The sequence below is a fragment of the Scomber japonicus genome, chromosome 9 (assembly GCF_027409825.1).
Source record: "Scomber japonicus isolate fScoJap1 chromosome 9, fScoJap1.pri, whole genome shotgun sequence".
Taxonomy (NCBI): domain Eukaryota; kingdom Metazoa; phylum Chordata; class Actinopteri; order Scombriformes; family Scombridae; genus Scomber; species Scomber japonicus.
Genome location: NC_070586.1, coordinates 9,092,710 through 9,113,231, shown reverse-complemented (window position 1 = coordinate 9,113,231; position 20,522 = coordinate 9,092,710). Strand labels below are relative to the sequence as shown.

Here is a 20,522-nt window from a genome sequence, read left to right as displayed (position 1 = left end):
CCCCGAAGACACAAAGCATGCTCTGTGCAACCGTGGAAACGACATGAAAGCAGGGAAAACATCTGCACGTGGCCTCGCAGTCAATTATACTTAGCTGCCCTTTAATAAACCGGCTTTTTTAAAAATATGCTCCGAATGTTGATTGGTTGGTCGCCACACCCCGCCGCTCTGTTGGCAGCACTCAGCACACATCTACATCATCCTCTCTCCCCTCTCTGTCTTTCATGAGAGTATTTTTAGTAACACTCCTGACTTGCAACCTGAGCTCCAAACAGTATTTACGCAAAGCCTCCAAAAAGGAACTATTAATAATTCAACAGTGAGGTGTTATGTAATTCAAAAAAAAAAAAAAAGAAGAAAAAAAAAAGTGGTTTAAGTGCAGTGAGTCCTCATCTTACCTGTGCCGGTGCCAGTGGGGTCCCCTCCTTGAATCTGGAGACAGAAGACAAAAAAAAGTTAACCCTTTATAGGACACTCATTGAAAGGAAGGGAGGAAGGAAGGGAGGAAGGGAGGAAGGAAGGAAGGAAGGAAGGAAGGAAGGAAGGAAGGAAGGAAGGACGGAGGGAGGAAAGAAGGAAGGAAGGAAGGAAGGAAGGAAAGAAGGACGGAGGAAAGAAAGAGGAGGGAGGGAGGAAGGGAAGAAAGAAAGAAGGAAGGAAGGAAGAAGAAAGGGAGGAGAGAAGGAGGGAGGGAGGAAGAACAGATGGAAGGAAGGAAAGGAAGGAAGGAAGGAAGGATGGAGGAAGGAAAGAAGGAAGGGAGGAGAGAAGGAGGGAGGGAGGAAGGACAGATGGAAGGAAGGAAAGGAAGGAAGGACGGAGGAAATAAGGAACGAAGGAGGGAGAAAGGAAAAGAGGAAGGGAAGAAAGAAGGCAGGGAGGAAGGAAAGGAAGGAAGGAAGGAAGGAAGGAAGGAAGGAAGGAAGGAAGGAAGGAAGGAAGGAAGGAAGGAAGGAAGGAAGGAAGGAAGGAAGGATATTTTGGGATATTTACAGAAGTTACCAAATATAATTATTTGCCCAATAAAGGGTTAAAAGGAGTTTTTCCATATTAATTATAACAGGAAATGATCTAATTTCTGTAATGTGGCCAAAAGAAACTTGTTTAATTTATAACCTTCAAATGTTTCCTTTTTGACGCACATCCAAGCTGCTGAACATGTTCCTCCTATTCACTGTTAATCATTCTCAAAGCTTTCCAGGATATTGGCCTCTATTGTTCATTGTAATAACTGATTTATAGAGCTCAAGAAGTCATGAACACAACACACTGCCTTTTTAAGCTGATACTGCAAAACTCCCCCTTATTTACACATCCAATAGTTCAAGAGCAACATTTTCATTATCATAAATCCAATATTCACTCTCTTTTAAACTCTGTTTTTTACTCTCTACTCACTCTCCCGAGGGAAATATCTGGCTCTTAAGCTGCTAAATGCTCCACTATGTTCACCAGCTAGTCCACAGCCAACTGTCTGTTTGCTGTTTAGTGCTGAGCAGGTAGTATACAGCGGCTTTTTAGTGCTTTTTCTCTGCCTGGTAAGGCCAGAAACGACACTATGAGAGCACTGAGAGGGAGGCAAAACAGTAAAGCTGAAACTCACTATAAAGCTGCAGAGTCACACATGCAATGTCCTTTACTTTGCGTCTATGTGGTTTAGTTTAAATTTAAAAAGGGGTAAAAATGTGAAAATACACGTATGAATAACTTGCACACATCCTTTTTTTGTGGACCCAGCATCAAATTTCTGCTTTTAATCCATTTTGAGAGAATATATTAGAGGATTATGGTAAAAATGTCTAAGTGGTGTAACCATAAAAACTTTGTACCAAATAATTCAACATGCTTAAAAACAGTAAATAGTCAATAAAACACCATATCAACTAGTTTGGCATGATCTTACATTATAACTTTTATATTAAATAAAGCTAATGGAATACTATTGTTCTAAATATTACATTTAATCTGGGTAACCATGGAGATCAGGGAACATTTACAGTCATTATTAGTATAAGTCCACTTAAATACACTGTAGGTGGATAAAATGTTTAATATTAATCATTCTTTTGTGGTTACACCATTTGACATTTTCAGGAGCATTCAGTCTTACTTTTGGTTAAAATTTTTTTAAATGATATAAAACCAACAAAAATGCAAAATATAAATTTTAATAAACCTGATGCTGCTTTTAAGACAATTTTTAAAGATATTTTTGAATTGCTGATCTTGCCAACCCTTATTTGTCACTGACCCAACTATATATACATAAAACTCTGACATTACACGTCATTTGATAGATTATTATTATAAAAATATGGATTATAGCAGCTTTAAGGCTCAACTTTCTTATTACTGTCTCTAGGTAGGAAGACAAAATGCATTTATTTTGGTGAGAAATGAACATAAATGATTATTTTACGGCAATCACCAGCAAAAATGTGTTTTTAATGACATTCTCCATTTTGCAGGCCCATTGATGCCTCTCCAGCAGAGTAACAGTAGAATTATAGAAACTGCAAGAACTGTAATTAAATTTCCCTAACTCTCAAACACTTGTGCATGCTCACGTGAAGAACACCTGCATCACATCTGTGCTGAACAGTTCTTCTCGTTGTTTGAGCCTGAGGGGCAGCAGCCTGGTGAGCTTCTCACATTTCAAAGCCAAACTGTCAAAATCACTTAAAGTATCATCTCAGGATGTTCAGTAAACTCGCAAAGACCTGAAAAACTGCTTTAAGGGAAAGGGAACGGCACATTTTTGTTCCCACTAACAGCTTTTTAAAGTGTTTGTTGCTATGAAATTATTCTCTCCGAGCCCACCCTCCTCTCCGTTCGAGGATAAGTCGAAGGCATAAGTGGAACAGTAATTATGGATAAACAATTCACAGCTTGCCGCTATGTATGAAAACCATGGGACAGAATAAAACAAGGTAAGAGCCCCCCCCCCTCCTCCCTCCCCCTCCCTCCCCCTCCCTCCCCTCCTCTTGAGACCAGATGTCCACTCTGAGACACTTTAATTATGGGAGCGGCGGCTCTGAAATACACAGACAAGCAGCTGATCAGAGACCTGTCATTTCACATTCTCAGTCTGGATTAAGAAGCTTCGGTTGGAGAGTGAGATAGAGAAAAAAAGAAGCTGTTTGCACAAATTGGGAGCAGAAAACATTGAAATAAGTTCCTAAGCAAAGCAAATTTATTTGTATAGCACATTTCAACAACAAGGCAAGGTTTATATTTTAACATAAAGCTAGTTAAAGCTAGTTTGTGACTTGCATTACACAGAGATGTGATAGAGGGTAAACCTAACCTAAATCTAGTTTATTCTGCCCATGTTAAAGAAGGACAGATGAAAGGAGGAAGGGAAGGAAGGAAGGAGGGAAGGAAATAATGAGGGGGGGGGATAAGGAAGGACAGAAGGAAGGAAGAAAGGGGGATGGAGGAAGGAGAGAGGAAGGAAAGAAAGAGAGAAGGAGGACCGGTCAAAACAGACGGGGGGTCAATTTGACCCGGGATGTCTCTCTCTCTCTCTCTCCTCTCTCCCCCCCTCTCTCTCTAAAATAGGATCCTCTTTTATCTGCAAATAACGTGGAATATAACTGTCATTTGTGCTTTTAACTATATCTCACTTAAAGGTACTGTTCCTGCTTAAAATGAGACAATCTGTTCAAACTTCAGTCCGCGCTCATCTGTCGAGTTTAGTTAAAAACTGATGCGTTCAAGATCCAACAAAGCGGCACATAAATCAATTTCAGCATCTCTAAGTAAGTTGGGAGTTTTAGAGTTGATTTTGAAGATCACTTAAAAAGGAGTTGGCTTCTGACTATAGTACACTAACCCTAACCCTATTTGTGACCTCTTAAAGGAGCAGTGTGTAGAATTTAGTGGCATCTAGCGGTGAGCTGAATAACCCTAACCCTAAAACCCTTCCTTTTCAAGTGTGTAGTAGATTGGAAAAATGTATAAGGCTCTCTTTTCTAGAGTCAGTGTTTGGTTTGGCCGCTCTGGGCTACTGTAGAAAAATGGCGGTGCAACATGGCGGCCTTTGAGGAAGAGGACCCGCTCTCTATGTAGATATAAAGAGCTCATTTTAAGACATCGAAAACACAATGGTTGTTATTTTTTTCGGCAATTATACACTAATTAAAATGTACTTGTGAATATTATGAATGAAATAATTTTTTAATGATCTATTTAGGTCAAGCTTTTAGTTTTCCTTCTCTCTTTCTACTTTTCTGTATTTTCTTTTCTTTTTATTCCCTTTATTACTGTTTAATCATCCACTGATATTTTGTTTACATGTAAATTACATTGAGCTGCCCCTGTGTGTATGAAATGCACCATTAACCCCATAAAAACCTAAATGTGCAATAAACAAATAAAAGGTGTCAACAAATATAATTAATCAGAGCTCGATCAGCTGCAGACAATTAAGTTAATCATGTGATGGTGAACAAGTTTGTATGAAGACTGTCCAGACTGTGCTGAATGCTGCTATGAAAGCCATTTTTGGTCATAAATGAGCCTTTTTTTAGCCTGTGAAGAGTAGTAAATGTGTCTGCACTGGTTGCCACGGTGACGTAAATAAACACAGATGAGCATTTTTAGCCGGGTTCAAGTCCTTGTCCTTACCATGAAATTACGGATGGACCTGTGGAAGACTGTCCCGTCGTAGTAGCCTTTTTTACACAGGCGGATGAAGTTCTCTCCAGCTTTGGGAACCTGGAAACAGAGCGAGAAGATGATTAATAAAAAAGATATTTAAGATATTTGTGTTATGATAAGATAAGTCAGTTTCACAGCATTAGACGGCTGCCCACAGATGATAAATTTAGCCACCTGTTTGCTTAGTTGAGGTGTGAATTATGAAATCAGTATAAAAAGCATTGAGAACACAAACACATCAGCACAAAGTGAAAACATTTAAAAGATGTTGAGAAAAGCTGTTCAGACTTGTCAGAAATCCCAGCTGAGCCTTCTCAAAAAAAAAAAAAAGTGTTGAATGCCAAAAAAATCCATCAAATATCTTGTGATGGGGAGGAGACCTTTAAATAAATCCGGTAATATACCCACGCTCACACAATAACATTTACATAAAGTGGATAGTGAATGTCAATACGTGTCTGTTAGTCACCATACATGAGTCAACACATCAACCTTTATGAAAGGAAACTGTTTAAAAAAGGTTTAATAACAATATATGAGAAGTGTCATTTTATGATTACATTCTGCTTTCAGAAGCTTAAATCAGGGATGTCAAACATGCGGCCCATGGGCCAGAACCGGCCGGCCAAGGCGTCCAATCTGGCCCACTTTCCTTCCTGTCTTCTTTTTCTTCCTTCCCTCCTGTCATCTGTCCTTCTTTCCTTCATCCCTTTCTTACTTCTTTCCTTCTTTGTTTCCTTCCCTCCGTCCTTCCTTCTTTTCCTAATCGCTTTTCCTTCCTTCCTTCCTTTTGTCTTTCCTTTCCTTTCCTTTCCTCCTCCTTCCTTCCTTCTTTCCTTCCTTCTGTCTTTCCTTCCCTCCTCCCTTCCTTCCTTCCTTGTCTTCTTTTCCTTCCTTCCTTCCTTCCTTTTGTCTTTCCTTCCCTCCTTCCTTACCTTCCTAATCCCTTTTCCTTCCTTCCTTCCGTCCTCCCTCCCTCCCTCCCTCCCTCCTTTTTATTGGTCCGGCCCCCATGAGATCAAATTTGGCTGTATGTGGCCCTTGAACGAAAATGAGTTTGACACCTCTGGCTTAAATCCTTCAGAAAATATCACATTTTGACTGACTTTACTTATTTAACAAAGCAAGATGACTGAGAACACGGAGCCACACTTACTAAAGTATCTACTAAAATAAACTCAGTCATTGCCCATCCTGTAGTTCAAATTTGATTAATTAAATATATTTATATATAGTATTTAACCCTCACATTTGTATGATATATGCTGTAAGCAGCCTTCACACTGCCTAATCCTCTGCAGACTCCAGAGGTAAACTTTTTTGTTTTATCTCCCGGATGCTTTATTCTATCAGTCTAATCATTTATTTTATGACTTTATCAAACAATTAGTTCGTAATGAATTCATATGATTGTTTTCTGTTTCTGTTTTAATTAGGGGCTTTTATAAAAACACCAATGTATTGAGAGTCCCAGGGGAGCCGAGTCAAAAGCAGCCCATTCTGCTGATGAGTGTTTTAATAGATGGAAGTATTTATTCTATTTATAGAGTTCATGTTTGCAATGAGTCCTCATTTAATGTATCACACACTCTCAGGGGGGGTGGGGGGGTTGGGGGGTAGGGGCGCTACTGTCAGTCATTTTGAAGGGCACAGACACAGATTCCCTCATGTGCTCTGTGGATTAACCTAATTTTAGTTTTACACTTTATATACAGATTTTACTAATATACAATATACTCATTTAACTGTAGCTTTACATGATAATCAATCAGTTTTTCAAATGACATTAATTACATAATAATGAGAAGAAGAAGAAGAAGGAGATGGAGATGGAGAAGGAGAAGGAGAAGGAGAAGGAGGAGGAGAAGGAGGAGGAGGAGGAGGAGGAGGAGGAGGAGAAGGAGGAGGAGGAGGAAAAGAAGGAGGAGGAGAAGAAGAAGGAGAATAAGAACCAGAACAAGAAGAGTTCAAAAAATAAGAGTGAGTAGAAGAAAAAGAAAAAGAAGAGTAAGAAGAAGCAGAAGAAAGACAGGAGAAGAAGAAGAGTAAGAAAAACAACAAGAACTTTTGCTTTATCAGTTGTTTCTTTCCTTTGAGCTACATTTCTTGTATGAAAGGTGCTATACAAGTTATTATTATTATTATTATTATTATTATCCTATTTCCCTACATGACCTAACATGTCCCGTGTATATTTGTAATGATTCTCAAATGTTAAACAGGAGCTATATTAAAAAAACCAGACTCACTAATTTATACCCAAAAAAGGAGCGATGATGATGAGCTGTCTCTATCTGACTTCATCATCCTCATATACAGCTGTCTGGGGAGCTGAGAGCCATCATGAGACGCTGACGTTGAGAAATAGAGGCAGATTATATTTCAAGCTGACTGACAGCATGCGTGAGAAGAGAGAGAAGAGAGAGAGAGAAAAAAGAAGGTTGATACATCTGCTTTACATTCACCAAACAAACACTTTGTCACACGTTTGTAACTCGGTGTGATCTGTTACGAGCTGTTTGTCATATACAGAAGTTTGCGGTGAAGCGGGGTTCAACCGTTGCCCGGGGCGACTTCTGGATTTATTTAGCTTGAAGTCAGGTTTTGTACTCTCAAACAAAAGCTCTGTTTAAACATTTGTTGGTGGGAAAAAAAAAGCAAGACATCTGGATTTTGCTTTTCACTGGGAGGTATATCCTGCGTCATAAATATTTACTGGCAGCTTGTAAATCATTACTAAAAAACACCTAATGACAGACGCTCATTCTGACTGACTGACTGACTGAGAAGAAAGCTGGTACTTGTCTGTGCCCCTAAAAGTAAAATGTAAAACTGCTCTTTGAAGAAGGAAGGAAGGAAGGAAGGAAGGAAAGGAAAAGAAGATGAAGGAAAGATGGAAGGAAGGAAGGACAGAGGGAAGGAAACAAAGAAGGAAAGAAGTAAGAAAGGAAAATAATACAAGGAAGGAAGGCAGAAGGAAGGCAGGAAGGAAGGAAGGAAGGAAGGAAGGAAGGCAAGAAAAGGGATTAGGAAGGTAAGGGAGGAGGGAAGGAAAGACAAAAGGAAAGAAGGAAGGAAGGAAGGAAGGAAGGAAAGAAGGAAGGAAGGAAAAGGGATTAAGAAGGTAAGGAAAGAAGGAAGGAAGGAAGGAAAGGAAGAAAGGAAAAGAAGATGAAGGAAAGATGGAAGGAAGGAAGGAAGGACGGAGGGAAGGAAACAAAGAAGGGAAGAAGTAAGAAAGGAAGAAAGGAAAAGAATACAAGGAAGGAAAGAAGGAAGGAAGAAAGGAAGGAAAGGGGATTAGGAAAGGAAGGAAAGAAGGAAGGAAGGAAAGGAAGAAAGGAAAAGAAGATGAAGGAAAGATGGAAGGAAGGAAGGACAGAGGGAAGGAAACAAAGAAGGAAAGAAGTAAGAAAGGGAGGAAGGAAAGAAGGACAGATGACAGGAGGGAAGGAAGGAAAAGAAGACAGGAAGTAAAAGTGGGCCGAATTGGACACTTTGGCGGGCCGGTTCTGGCTCACGGGCCGCATGTTTGACATCCCTGCTCTATACGGTTTCACCTAATGACAGACGCTCATTTTGAATGACTGAGTGAACAGAAAGCTGGTATTTGTCTCCACAGCAGCAGGAGGTGGAGGAGGCGTGGTTTTCTGTTGCCGTGACGCTGGTCAGGTCTGCTGTTATTAACGTCAACAGCCTTGAGGAGCCGTTTTGTATGTGTTTGAATATATATATGTGTGTGTGTGTGTGTGTGTGTGAGAAACTAACTTTTTCCCCCTTGGCAACAATGGTTGGTGTTTTCCAAGAATCACCAGATGCTTTCGTAAAACCTATTTTTATTCATTGGCCTTTCGCTGTGTGACAGGTTCTTCTCCTAAGCTCTACTGGTCCTATTTCCCACCTTACATCTCAATATTCTCTCTCTCTTTTTCACTACCTACCTCTCTCTTTTTCTCTCTCTCTCTCTCATTATTTTTCTTCTTGTCTTTTTTTTTCTCTCTCTCTCTCTCACTAATTTTAATCCCTTTATTTCTAACTAGAAACATTAAGGACATTTCTTTCTTTCTTTCTGTAACATTCAGGCTTGTTCGGCCTCTTGACACCGCTGCCGCCTTCTAATGGAGGTTAATTGAGCGTGTCTGCATACATACTTTTGTAAGTGTGTGTGTGTGTGTGTGTGTGTGTGTGTGTGTGTGTGTGAGAGAGAGAGTTTGAGCATGAGAATAATTTTAAATGCAATCCTATTTAAGAAACATACCAAGGTGCCTAAAACTGTAATCAGTGATGTCAGCATGGAAACAATGTTTGCTGACGCAGACGGAAAGAACACGTAAAAAAAAAAAAAAAAGTCCCAATTCACAAATGCTTAAAGGTCTTTTCTTTTTCCCAGGAAATAAGCCTAACATATTTATTAATAAGGGGGGGGGGGGGATACGAGATGTAGAAAATATTGAGATTTAGTCATCTTAAAGTACATTATATAAAAATGTATTCTAAATTTATTCCGACAACTTTTCTGCCAGAATAGTTTGAATTTAATGAGCTTGTAGTTTAATTTCATGTTTTATTTTTAGGTATTTTTCACCCAACTCTGACAGTAACGCTTTGAAGCAAGACTACTGAGACATGCCGTAACATTCATAGATTCAAGATATATATATTTGAATAGTGTGATGTAGTTTTATGTCATATATATAAAGTCAAACTCAAAGATTCTTGTCAGACACGTGTCCTATTTTACCCTCGTTCAGGTGCTTTTCTATATAATGAAGCCATACTTTTTAACTCTGACGTCCGCCCCCCTGACATTTTACCTAAGTTGGGGACAACGAGGAACAGTGACAGCCAGGCGAGCAAATGGCCACTTTAGAGGAGGGCGGGCCGTGGATCCGTGTGGCTGAGAGTGTATGTGACAGTGAAGCGGCGCTCATTAATTCATAAACAGCAGGCCACAAATAGAGCTGCAATCTTGTGTGAAAACCACTGGGGAGGAAGGTGGGGAGGAGGAGGAGGAGGAGGAGGAGGATGTGGGGCGCAGAGGGCAGGTTGTCTAACCGCTGTAACTCTCTCCCTGCATTATTCTGATTCGACGGCTCGGAGGCCAATGAAAACCAAGTGCATCAAGCGCCTGGTTACCAGGGCAGAAATGCGTTCCTGGAACTCACGCTGTCTCTCTAGAGGATCACATTTAACCTTAAAAAAGAAAAAAAAAGAAAAACCACACAGGGAGGCGGCACACAAGAAACACATTTTTGCCAGAGGAGAGAAATTTGGCAACCTTGGGGTCAGACTCTGCAGACAGCTGAGTGTTTTGGATGTGTCACTCTAAATTTAACCACCTGCCCACATCATGAATATTAGATGAGCAATCTTGTACCCAGGGTGAGAAATTAACAGGGGGTTCTGGGTAAAATGTTCCCCTCTATAACAGGAGTGTCAAACTCATTTTCGTTCAAGGGCCACATACAGCCACATTTGATCTCATGTGGGCCGGACCATTAAAAAGATGGAAGGGAGGATGGGAGGGCAGAAAGACAAAAGGAAGGAAGGAAGGAAGGAAGGAAGGAAAAGAAGATGAAGGAAAGATGGCAGGAAGGAAAGATGGCAGGAAGGAAAGACTGAGGGAAGGAAACAAAGGAAATAAGTAAAAAGGAAAAGAATACAAGGAAGGAAGGAAGGAAGGAAGGAAGGAAGGAAGGAAGGAAGGTAGGACGGAAGGAAGGAAGGTTTGGGTTAAAATGAGAGACAAGTTTTCAAATTCTTTAAAGATATGCAACCTTTGCTGTCATGGCAACAGTGAACACCATGATTAATTGACATGAGCAAGAATAAGTCGATTAGAGTTTCTAAATGTCGGTTTCGATTATTTTTCTATTAATTGCCCACCATACGCTCTTTCTCCACTTCGATCAGCTGTCTGGTGAACTCAAAACTTTCTAAGAAGTCATCCTTGGAAACTATTTGAAAAAAAGCATCTTCAAATATGAGCTACTGGACAACTGAATTTCCCCTCTGAGTCTATCTCTCTATCACCATCTTATCTTGTGAGGCTGCTGAACCTCGAGTCGGTTCTGCTTGAGGTTTCTTCCCATTAACAAAGGGAGTTTTTTCCTCCCTGCTGTCGCCAAGTTCTCACTCATGTGGGAATGTTGGGTCTCTTTAAATTAAATTAGAGAGTACAATCTGGACCTATTCTCTGTCAGAAGTGACTTGAGATGACTTTCGTTGTGATTTGGCAGTTGTTTGTGTCAGTTTAACTGTGAAATATATTGTTTCACTTTATCTGACAACACCAATACTCCTCTTATACTTAACACTACTATTGTTCTTATTGCTTGTTTACTTACTTATTATTTATTCTTCTTTATGTTTCTATTCTTGCTATCCACTTTGCTGCTGTCACATTGTAATTTTCCCATCATGACATCTTGACTGATCTTATAATAAAGATGCTGATTGGTCTGAACCACCGCTTGTTTGAACAAAAGCACTTTAAATTAAGTCTGATTTTGTGATGTTGTAATTGTGAGTTGACTGGAGCTGGTGTGGACAGCACAGAGGTAAGGACGGGATCTTTTTTTTTGTGGTACTGGTAAGGTAGTTGCACCTCAGCTGCAGCCAATAAACTCGCCAAGGCTGATCAATTAATCGAAATTTGATTGTGATTATGATTTAGGGGCCAAACGATTTCAAAACTAATTAAATCGAGGGGAAAGGATTTTTAATAATAATAATAATAATAATAATAATAATAATGAGATAGCGCTCAATAACGAAAGGTTTTATTTTGAAAAGCTTAGACCGGAAGACTGTATAAAAGAAATGAACGTAACATCTGTGACGTCACCCATTGGTTTGTGGACTGCTGCTCGGAACCCAATAGTTCCGAATCTAGGCAGCGCCATCTTGAAAATTTCAGGTGCATGCTGGGAAAGATAAAAACACGGATTCTACTTATATGGGCATGAGGCGGGGCCATGGGCGGAAGCGGGGAGGTTGCTATGGTTGCGAGGGCTGGATCTCGAGGACATTGGTCAATCAACCTGTCAATCAGGACGTAGCCACGCCCTAATGCATACCCTGCTTTATCGTCAAATATAAAATCAGGGAGGCCAAAATGTCACAAATGAACATCATACTGCATTGAAGAAGGCTTTAAACTAGCGATTGAGACCATAAACACATTTTGAAAACCCTAAAACTCTTTGTTAACTAAGGTTGGATTGAATTCTCAGGTCTGTTTTCACGAGTCAAAGTCTATTTTAGGATGCTTGTTCAGCAACCACTTTCTACTTTTTGGCTTTTCAGTCATTTTATGTAATTACTTCCATCAGGGAGGGTTAGGAACAAAAATACACTCTTTACTAATCCTCCATTCTATTACCGCAGGAGTGAAATTGTGTTATGTAACTTCATCATAATCCTCCACTTTATTATTGTAGGAGTGAAAATTTTGTTATGCAACTTGAACGTTAATCCTCCGTTTTGGAGTGAAATCGTGCAACGTGAAACGTAATTGCATTAACGAAGGTTTGAACATAATTGAGTAAATATAAGTTTAGTAACATGAAGACTGCTTAAATAAAAAATAAGATTAAATAAAAGTCTGCTACATGTTGTTGTCTTGATGATGGGACGTTTTGCTTCTTGTCTGCTCTCTGTCTGTGATGGGCGTCAGGTGAGGTGAGTATGGCACACACACACACACACACACACACACACACACACACACACACACACACAGAGCAGACACACACACACACACACAGAGCAGAGCAGACACACACACACAGAGAGCAAACACACACAGAGAGCAGACATACACACACAGAGAGCAGACACACACACACACACACACACACATACAGAGCAGACACACACACACACACACACACACACACACACACACACACACACACACACACAGAGCAGACAGCAGAGAAGCCACAGTGGACAGAATAAAAACAAACTTAGCATGAATCGACGGCTATAAGTGCAACAAAACTGTTGAAAAAGCAGAGTATGAATTTAAATAAGACCTCCTCCCGCTCTCCCCTCATCCACAGCCGCAATGTTTTACCGACATACGGAGCTTGTTATTTTAATATCAAGCTGTTCTGAACGTTTGTTGTATGGAACAATTGAGTTTAATTAGCTGAATATCTGAAAGTGAGTTTTTTTTTTCTAGTAGATTTTATGCTGCTCCTCCTCTCATAGCAGCAGCAGCAGGGAGAGGAAGAGGAAGAGGAGGAAGAGGAGGATGAATGATGCCACAGAGCTGTTAACCAGTTTTCCTATTAAATACCAGCTGTCTTTCTTAAACAGTGGAGACTGAGGGCTTCAATCATCATTATCATCAGTCAGTTCAACAGTATGAAAATTTATTCTAAGAGTCTTTGAGATCAAGTTCAACAGTCTACATATGAAAAAGATAAACTGGGTGTCACAAACAAGTTATAATAAATAAATTAATTCTTTATTGTAGGGATGGCGAGTGCTGTAAATCTGGTGCTATACTGGGAAAAAACACAGGGATGTGCTCTCTCTCTCAGGTTCTTCTAAGTCCTACTGGGGTCTCTCTCTCTCTCTCTCTCTCTCTCTCTCTCTCTCTCTCTCTCTCTCTCTCTCTCTAAAAAACACTGAATCGATTTTAACCTTTCTGTCCATAAAACAGATTTTTTTTTTGGGATGAAGAAGACCACTTTAAATCTAAATATTTATATATATCAACTGTTATCTTCGCACTTTTGCATTTGTTATAAAAACAGCAGCAGCAACATAAAATGATCTGTTATAAAGTATCGACCACAAAAAAACCTCCATAATTATTCTGTTCTTTAGTAACTTAATCTATAGTTATGATTATTTCCTGTGTTGAGGCATTCCTCTGTGTGTGTGTGTGTGTGTGTGTGTGTGTGTGTGTGTGTGTATCATTACCTTATCACAGTGTAACTCCAGATTCAGGTCTCCCTTGTTTGTGTGCATACGGACGTAGCCTTTCTTCTTCACGTACTGGTAACGCACGGTGTCGTCAGCGATGGCATCTGTAACACACACATTTAAAAAAAATATGAGAGAGAGAGAGAGAGAGAGAGAGAGAGAGAGAGAGAGAGAGAGAGGGAGAGAGAGAGAGAGAGAGAGAGAGAGAGAGAGAGAGAGAGAGAGAGAGAGAGAGAGAGAGAGAGAGAGAGAGAGAGAGAGAGAGAGAGAGAGAGAGAGAGAGAGAGAGAGAGAGAGAGAGAGAGAGAGATTATCTTGATGAGACTTATTTCAGTGTGGCTGGACAGACAGATGACATTTGAGATTGTGACTCTCAAATCAGAGGGGAACGGTTATTTTGAGAAACAATCTTTTTTTTTTTTAAATTATTGATTGTTGAAGAATCTCTGCTTGATGTTGCTCCAGGAAAGATCTCTGACCTTTGAAAAGCCCCAAAGACTCTGTAGTTCAGGCTGATGTTAAAATATATGCAAACGTTTTATCCTCCTGTGAGAAAGCTTTTAATGCAAATAGCTTTTTTAAATTACTCTTCTTTTGTGGTTACACCATTTGACATTTCAGGAGCATTCAGTGTCATTTCAAAAGACATAAAACCAACATCTTAACAAACCTGATGCTGCTTTTAAAACTATTTTTTAAATCATCATCTTGCCAATACTCATTTGTCACTGACTCATACATCAAAATACCACTCAAAAAATAAATTACTAAGTTTCTGCTTCCTGGCTGCAATTTAATGAGAATTACAGATATTATGTGTGACAAACATCTTGATAACTGCAACAAGTTTTTTTGTAAGGAAATTAAAAACTAGCTACAAATTTCTTTAACTGCTTGTTTGTATTTTAAAATGATAGATTGAACATGAGTCTCTGAATGGGCTGGCCCCAGAATACCTGTCCAAACTTAAATTAAATTGCATCAGCCCTCCAGAGCCCTGAGGTCAGCTAATCAGGTGGTCTTGGACGTTCCTCGATCCTTCCTAAAAACTAGAGGAGATCGAGCCTTTGCAGTTGCAGTTCCCATTATCGCTTACTGTGCAGACTGTGAATGGCCTCTCTACTTTTAAAACACTGCTTAAAATGCACTTGTTCACCTTGGCGGAGTATAGCCACTTTATTGGGTCTTTTATCTTTTATCTTTATTTTATCTGTTATATTTCTCTTTTATTGTTTTTTTTTATTGTTTCTGCTTATTTGACTGTTTTAAATGTGCTATATAAATAAAGCTGACACAACCTGATGCTGCATTTGAGACAATATTTAAAAGATATGTTTGAATTGTTCATCTTGCTAATCCTTATTTGTCACTGACTCATACATCAAAATACCACTGACAAAATAAATTGTCATGTTTCTGCTTTTTTTGTAAGGAAATTGAGATTTTTGCATCAATAAAAACTAGTTACAAGTTTCTTTAACTGCTTGTTTGTAATTTAAAATGATGATAGAGAGATTCTCTGAATTGGGTATTTTATCTGTTATATTTATCTTTAATAGTTTTTTATTGTTTCTGCTTATTTTACTGTTTTAAATGTGCTATATAAATAAAGCTGACACAACCTGATGCTGCTTTTAAGACCATTTTTAAAGATATGTTTGAATTGCTCATCTTGCCCAAACCTTACTAGTCACTGACCCTTATAAACTACAAACAGAAGACACATCACCGTCCTCAGTAGTGCTTCTTATTAAATATATGACATCCTGACAATCCTTTTTAAGAAATGTGAACTAGGTCACTTCATTCCAAACATCATCGTCCTCCTCTTCTCAAGTGTACTGAACCTACTCTACCAGTTGCATAAGAGCAAATCTCTCCCATGGAGCAGCTCCGAGTCTGACAGGAGAAGAAACACAGAGCGCTTCTTCACTTGCAGCTGGATTTAACCGTTTGAGCACGAAGCCGCGCTCTGCTGCGTGACCAGCCTGTCCTCCCGAGGATAGCGAGAGGTTAAAGCAACACGACGAAGATAGAAGAGGTGATGGTTTGGTTGTGAAAGGGGAATCCGTAGGGAGAGGGAAGATTTGAGCGAGATGTTCACTTGCCTGCTTCGTGTGTTGTTGCAGGAGTCATGGCCGTGGATGTGAAGGAGGCGGAAACTCTGCCGGTGGAGTAGTGAGCCTAGGAAAAAAAAAAAGACATAAAAGATTAAAAAAATGAATCATAGCATCTTTAATGTTGTAATTTTAACCCTACTTTTTAAAAACACTACTTCCTCTGTTAATTTACACCTTCATACTGTCTTTAACACTCCTGTTGTCCTTGAGTCAAGGAAGGGAGGGAGGGAGGAAGAAGGAAGGAAGGAAGGAAGGAAGGAAAGGAGGGAGGAAAGAAGGAAGGAAAGGAGGAAGGAAGGAAAGGAAGGAGGGAAGGAAGAAGGAAGGAAAGGAGGAAGGGAGGAAGAAGGAAGGAAGGAGGGAAGGAAGAAGGAAGGAACGGAGAAATAAGGAAGGAAGGAAAGGAAGGAGGGAAGGAAGAAGGAATGAAAGGAGGAGGGAGGGTGGAAAGAAAGAGAGAAGGAGGAAAGAAAGAGAGAGGCGGTAAGGAAGGAAAGGAGGGAGGAAAGAAGGAAGGAGGGAGGAAAGAAAGAAAGAGAGAAGGAGGTAAGGAAGGAAAGGAGGGAGGGAGGAAGGAAGGAAAGAAGGAAGGAAGGAAGGGAGCAAAGAAGGAACAGTCAAAACGGATGGGGTCAATTTGACCCGGGTGGACGACACAAGGGTTAAACACAACTCCGTCAAGAGGTTTGTATTTTTTTCACCCATCAAAAAACATTATGGGGTGAAAACAGGTGTGAACAGCTTAAATCAATTAAGTGGGATAATTGATTACCTGATACTAATAATAGGATCAACCTGTATTTATATCCAATAATCTTATTAAATGCTGTTTAGCATAATCTTAACTTAAGGTCCACTTAGATTCTCTGGCTGTTTTCCAGAAATTACATCACACTATTTAAGCCTATTTATTATTTGTTTATTTGTTAAGGGTATGTAGGCAGCAGTTTCTGTAGTTATATACTAACCTAGGGCCAGGCAATAAATCGATATTGTGATATTTTATAGATATCGTCTTAGATTTTGAATATCATAATATTATAATATAGAAGTAAGTGTCTTTTCCTGCTTTTAAAGGCTGCATTACAGTAAAAATTTAATTATCTGAGCTTAACAGGCTGTTTTATTATCATTTGTCTTTATCCACTTTGTCATTATATCCACATTACTGATGATTATCAAAAATCTCAATGTGTAAATATTTAGTGAAAGCACTGACAGTCATCCTTACAATATTGTCAAAATATCTATATCGGGGGTATTTGGTCAAAGATATTGTGATATTTGATTCTGCCCATATCACCTAACCCTACATACACAAGTTAATATATATCGTACAATTTTCCCCCCCATTTTTTAATTTTTTCTTTTCATTTTTTTTATTCATAGTTATTTATAATGATTAAATTCCCAGTAAAGTTTATTATTATCAGCAATGTCATTTTATACAGTATAATAATATAATGGCCTCCTTTACATATCTTTGTCACAAGTGTTTGAAAACCACATTTGAGGGATCATTACAAAAATAAATAAATAATATGTGTTCATGTATTCAGTCTATATATATATATACGATTATCGCTAATATGTCTAATATCTGTGTTGGCATTGGCTCCAAAAATCCAGTATCAGTCGGTTCCTACTCATTATATTAATCAATTAATCATGGCTATAGTGTGCACAAGTTATCATCATGTGACCTAAGTACTGACTCAGGTTGAGGATAAAAGATATGCTTGAAAGCTCTGCAAAATGAAAGTAAGTAGAGGTTGATTAAGGCTGAATTTTAACTTATCTAAATTATTCAATTCTTGTTTAATCATTTAATCCTTTAGTTCAGAAGCACCCCAAACCCCACCAATCATTCACTGTTTCCAGACTCCCAACTATGAGGATTTTCTGCTTTTCTCTGATTCATATCTCTGTAAATTGAAGATTTTCTGCTTTTTGGCCTGCTGGTCCGACAATACAAGAAATATAAAGATTACTCTGTAAAACTCTGATTGCCATTTTGTTTCTTATTTTCCAGAATTTTATAGATTAATGGAGAGATATGAATCAATAATAGGGTTGCAGCTCTTAACTGTGTATTTATTACCGCGGTGAAATCCTCCACAGGAGATAAGGCTCGGATAAATATGCCGAGAAGGAAGAGCCCTATGACGGTGCGGAGGCTTTCTCATTAAGAACAGGTTTTAAATGTTTTCCTCTAGGTGAGGATTTATCTTCCCTACACCACCACACCTCTTTCCAGACACACTGTCTCCATACCCGGTCCCCTCATTTGCACTAAGCGATGCATCAAGTGTAAACTATCTTAATGACAGCCCCTGCAGCTTCTGTGTAATTAAACAGCGCAGAAGCTACCCTCACCCCCCCTCCTGCCTCCCTCAACACGGAGAGATTTCCACCATCTTATAATTAAGGGGTAGCGGAGATGCTTTAAGGCCCCTGTTTTAACTGCGGAGGCGCAAGACAATAAGCGTAAGGTGGTGGGTCTCTAGTGCACGGACTGTGTGGGCGTCTCCGATCGCACACCTGCTATTTTGGTTTATGTATGAGCGACGGAGCAGCGGGGAGAAGGAAGGGATGGGTGATGGGTGATGGGTGATGGTGATTTAAGATCAGTGGGTGAGGTGATTATTAAACACTCTCAGCCAGTCACATCACTGGTCTCAATCACAGGTAAAAGGTGATAATGACAACTTTGAGAAGAAGAGAAGAATGGAAAGTTTCTCCTTCAGCCAAAGACAGAGAGAGGAGTTGTTTCTTATCAGTAAGTTACGATAATAATAATAACGATAGAAATAAACTTGGTTGTATGCCTCTGCTAAACAGTTAAGTTTGAAGTTTACGTCCTTGTCTGTCCTGATTCATAATATTCACAGTGAAGACTTTATTAAAGTAATAGGGCTGGGTATCAGTACTCCATATGCTTTAAAAAAGATATAGACTGAAATAAATCGGTACAGAGTGGTAAGCTTCACACAATCAGGATTTTTGGGTCTGATCACGTCTATCGATACGATAGACGACGATACCCTATCCAGGTACATTTGTGGTGTTGAAACATTTTGCAGATGCTTCCATACGAGGTTCTTTAGTGTTGCACAGATTGTTAAATAGCTTGTGTTTTATCTGTCTGCCCACAACACCCACATGTTTGTTTGAATCCGACACCTAATGATTCAAGATTCAAAAAACTTTATTGTCTGTCAACATCGCGTCAGGGCTCAAAACTAGCTATCGGATTCAAACAAACATGTCGGTGGTGTGGAACTTCTTCAGAGTAAATGAGACAGATAAAACACAAGCCGTCTGTAATCTATGCAACGGGAGCATCTGCAAAAAGTTTCAACATGATGACATTGATCGGATCGGCGAATTGAGACATTACAGCTGATCTCACTAATTACATAAAATGCTAAATATCGGCCGATCCGATATATAACCGATCAGATCGGTGTAAAGCCTACCAAGACGTGGTATCAAAACGTCTCCTGTCAAACGACACCTGAAATCGACCTGCTCACAGCCAATCAAGGCAAAGCGTTAAATGTTCATAATTTAATTAATCCGATAATTTAAGACCTTCAAAATGCATTGGTGTGAAAATCTAACCATTTGGATGTGGAGGAGTGGTGACAAATGTATATTTTAATGCTTCTACTATAATAATGATAGAAATAAACTTGGTTGTCTGCCTCTTACATCCATGTCTGTCCAGACTCGTGATAATAATATTCATAGTGGAGACTTTGAAGTAGTTTAATAAAAAAGATATGAAGTGTTTATTTTGGTGACCAGTGCCAGTGTGATACCAGTCAATAACTTCCACTGAGAAACATGCTTTCTTCACTTAAAACTATTTTTGAAGAGGAGTGTGATTATATTGTATTTTAATAACTGTGCAGCACTTTGGTTCAACTGAGGTTGTTTTTAAATGTGCTTTATAAATAAAACTTGACTTGACTTGACTTGACTACAGAGGACTGTTATAGAGCTTCATCACATGGTGCGACAAGTTAAATCGCCCGAAGCTCAACATCAGCAGAACCAATGAGCTTGTGTTGGACCACCAGAGGAACAGGAGGCCCCCTGTCCTGGTTCATAAAAAACCAAAGATGCAAAGAAGCTAAAAAAAACCTCTAAAAGTCGATCAGGCTGCACCGAAGATTTAAACAGAGATTAGCGTCACAGTTCAACGTTCAACCAAATATAAAATACTGTCACAACTTCCTCTTCTGTTAATGAGGTATAATGTTGAATAACAGCCAGAAAAGTGTTTTATAGTATATCATGATGTCACAGTGAAGCTGACTGTTGACCTTTTTGATATTAAATGTTACCACTTCATTATTTTATCCTATTTGCGTACGAATTATGGCCTAAAAATATGTTTTATGAGTTTAAGTGACTTTCCAAATTCTTATCATTTCATCCTTGAGTCTAAATGGATGTTTGTGCCAAATATAATTAAATTCCCTAAAGGCGTTCCTGAGATATTTCGTACGCCACGCTAGTCAGCTAATAAACGTTTACCCCGCTAGCTGGCTAATAAACGTTAGCACCGCTAGCCGGCTAATAAACGTTAGCCCCACCCCCAGTCCGCTGATGTAATCGGTTCTTGCTTTAGACCAGCAAAGAGTTGGTGCTTGCTCTGGCTCCCGTTATGAGGCTCGGGGCTGGAGCTTTGGTGGTGGAAAAGGAAAGAACCGGTGCTTAGTCAGGCTCTGACTCTGAACCAGCACCAGCTCGGTGGAAAAGGGGTATGATACCCAGCCCTCGATGCTGCAG

General features: G+C 39.4%; 1 protein-coding gene across 1 annotated transcript in view; it reads right to left on the bottom strand.

The window, feature by feature from the left end:
- Nucleotides 1-20,522, bottom strand: part of ppil2 (peptidylprolyl isomerase (cyclophilin)-like 2) — a 52,877-nt gene that overhangs the window by 21,666 nt on the left and 10,689 nt on the right. The window contains exons 11-14 of the mRNA XM_053324945.1: nucleotides 15,711-15,786; nucleotides 13,600-13,706; nucleotides 4,630-4,719; nucleotides 399-432 (exon numbers count right to left, since the gene is read on the bottom strand). Of these exons, the coding sequence (XP_053180920.1) occupies nucleotides 399-432; nucleotides 4,630-4,719; nucleotides 13,600-13,706; nucleotides 15,711-15,786 (307 nt within the window). The remainder of the gene's footprint in view (nucleotides 1-398; nucleotides 433-4,629; nucleotides 4,720-13,599; nucleotides 13,707-15,710; nucleotides 15,787-20,522) is intronic.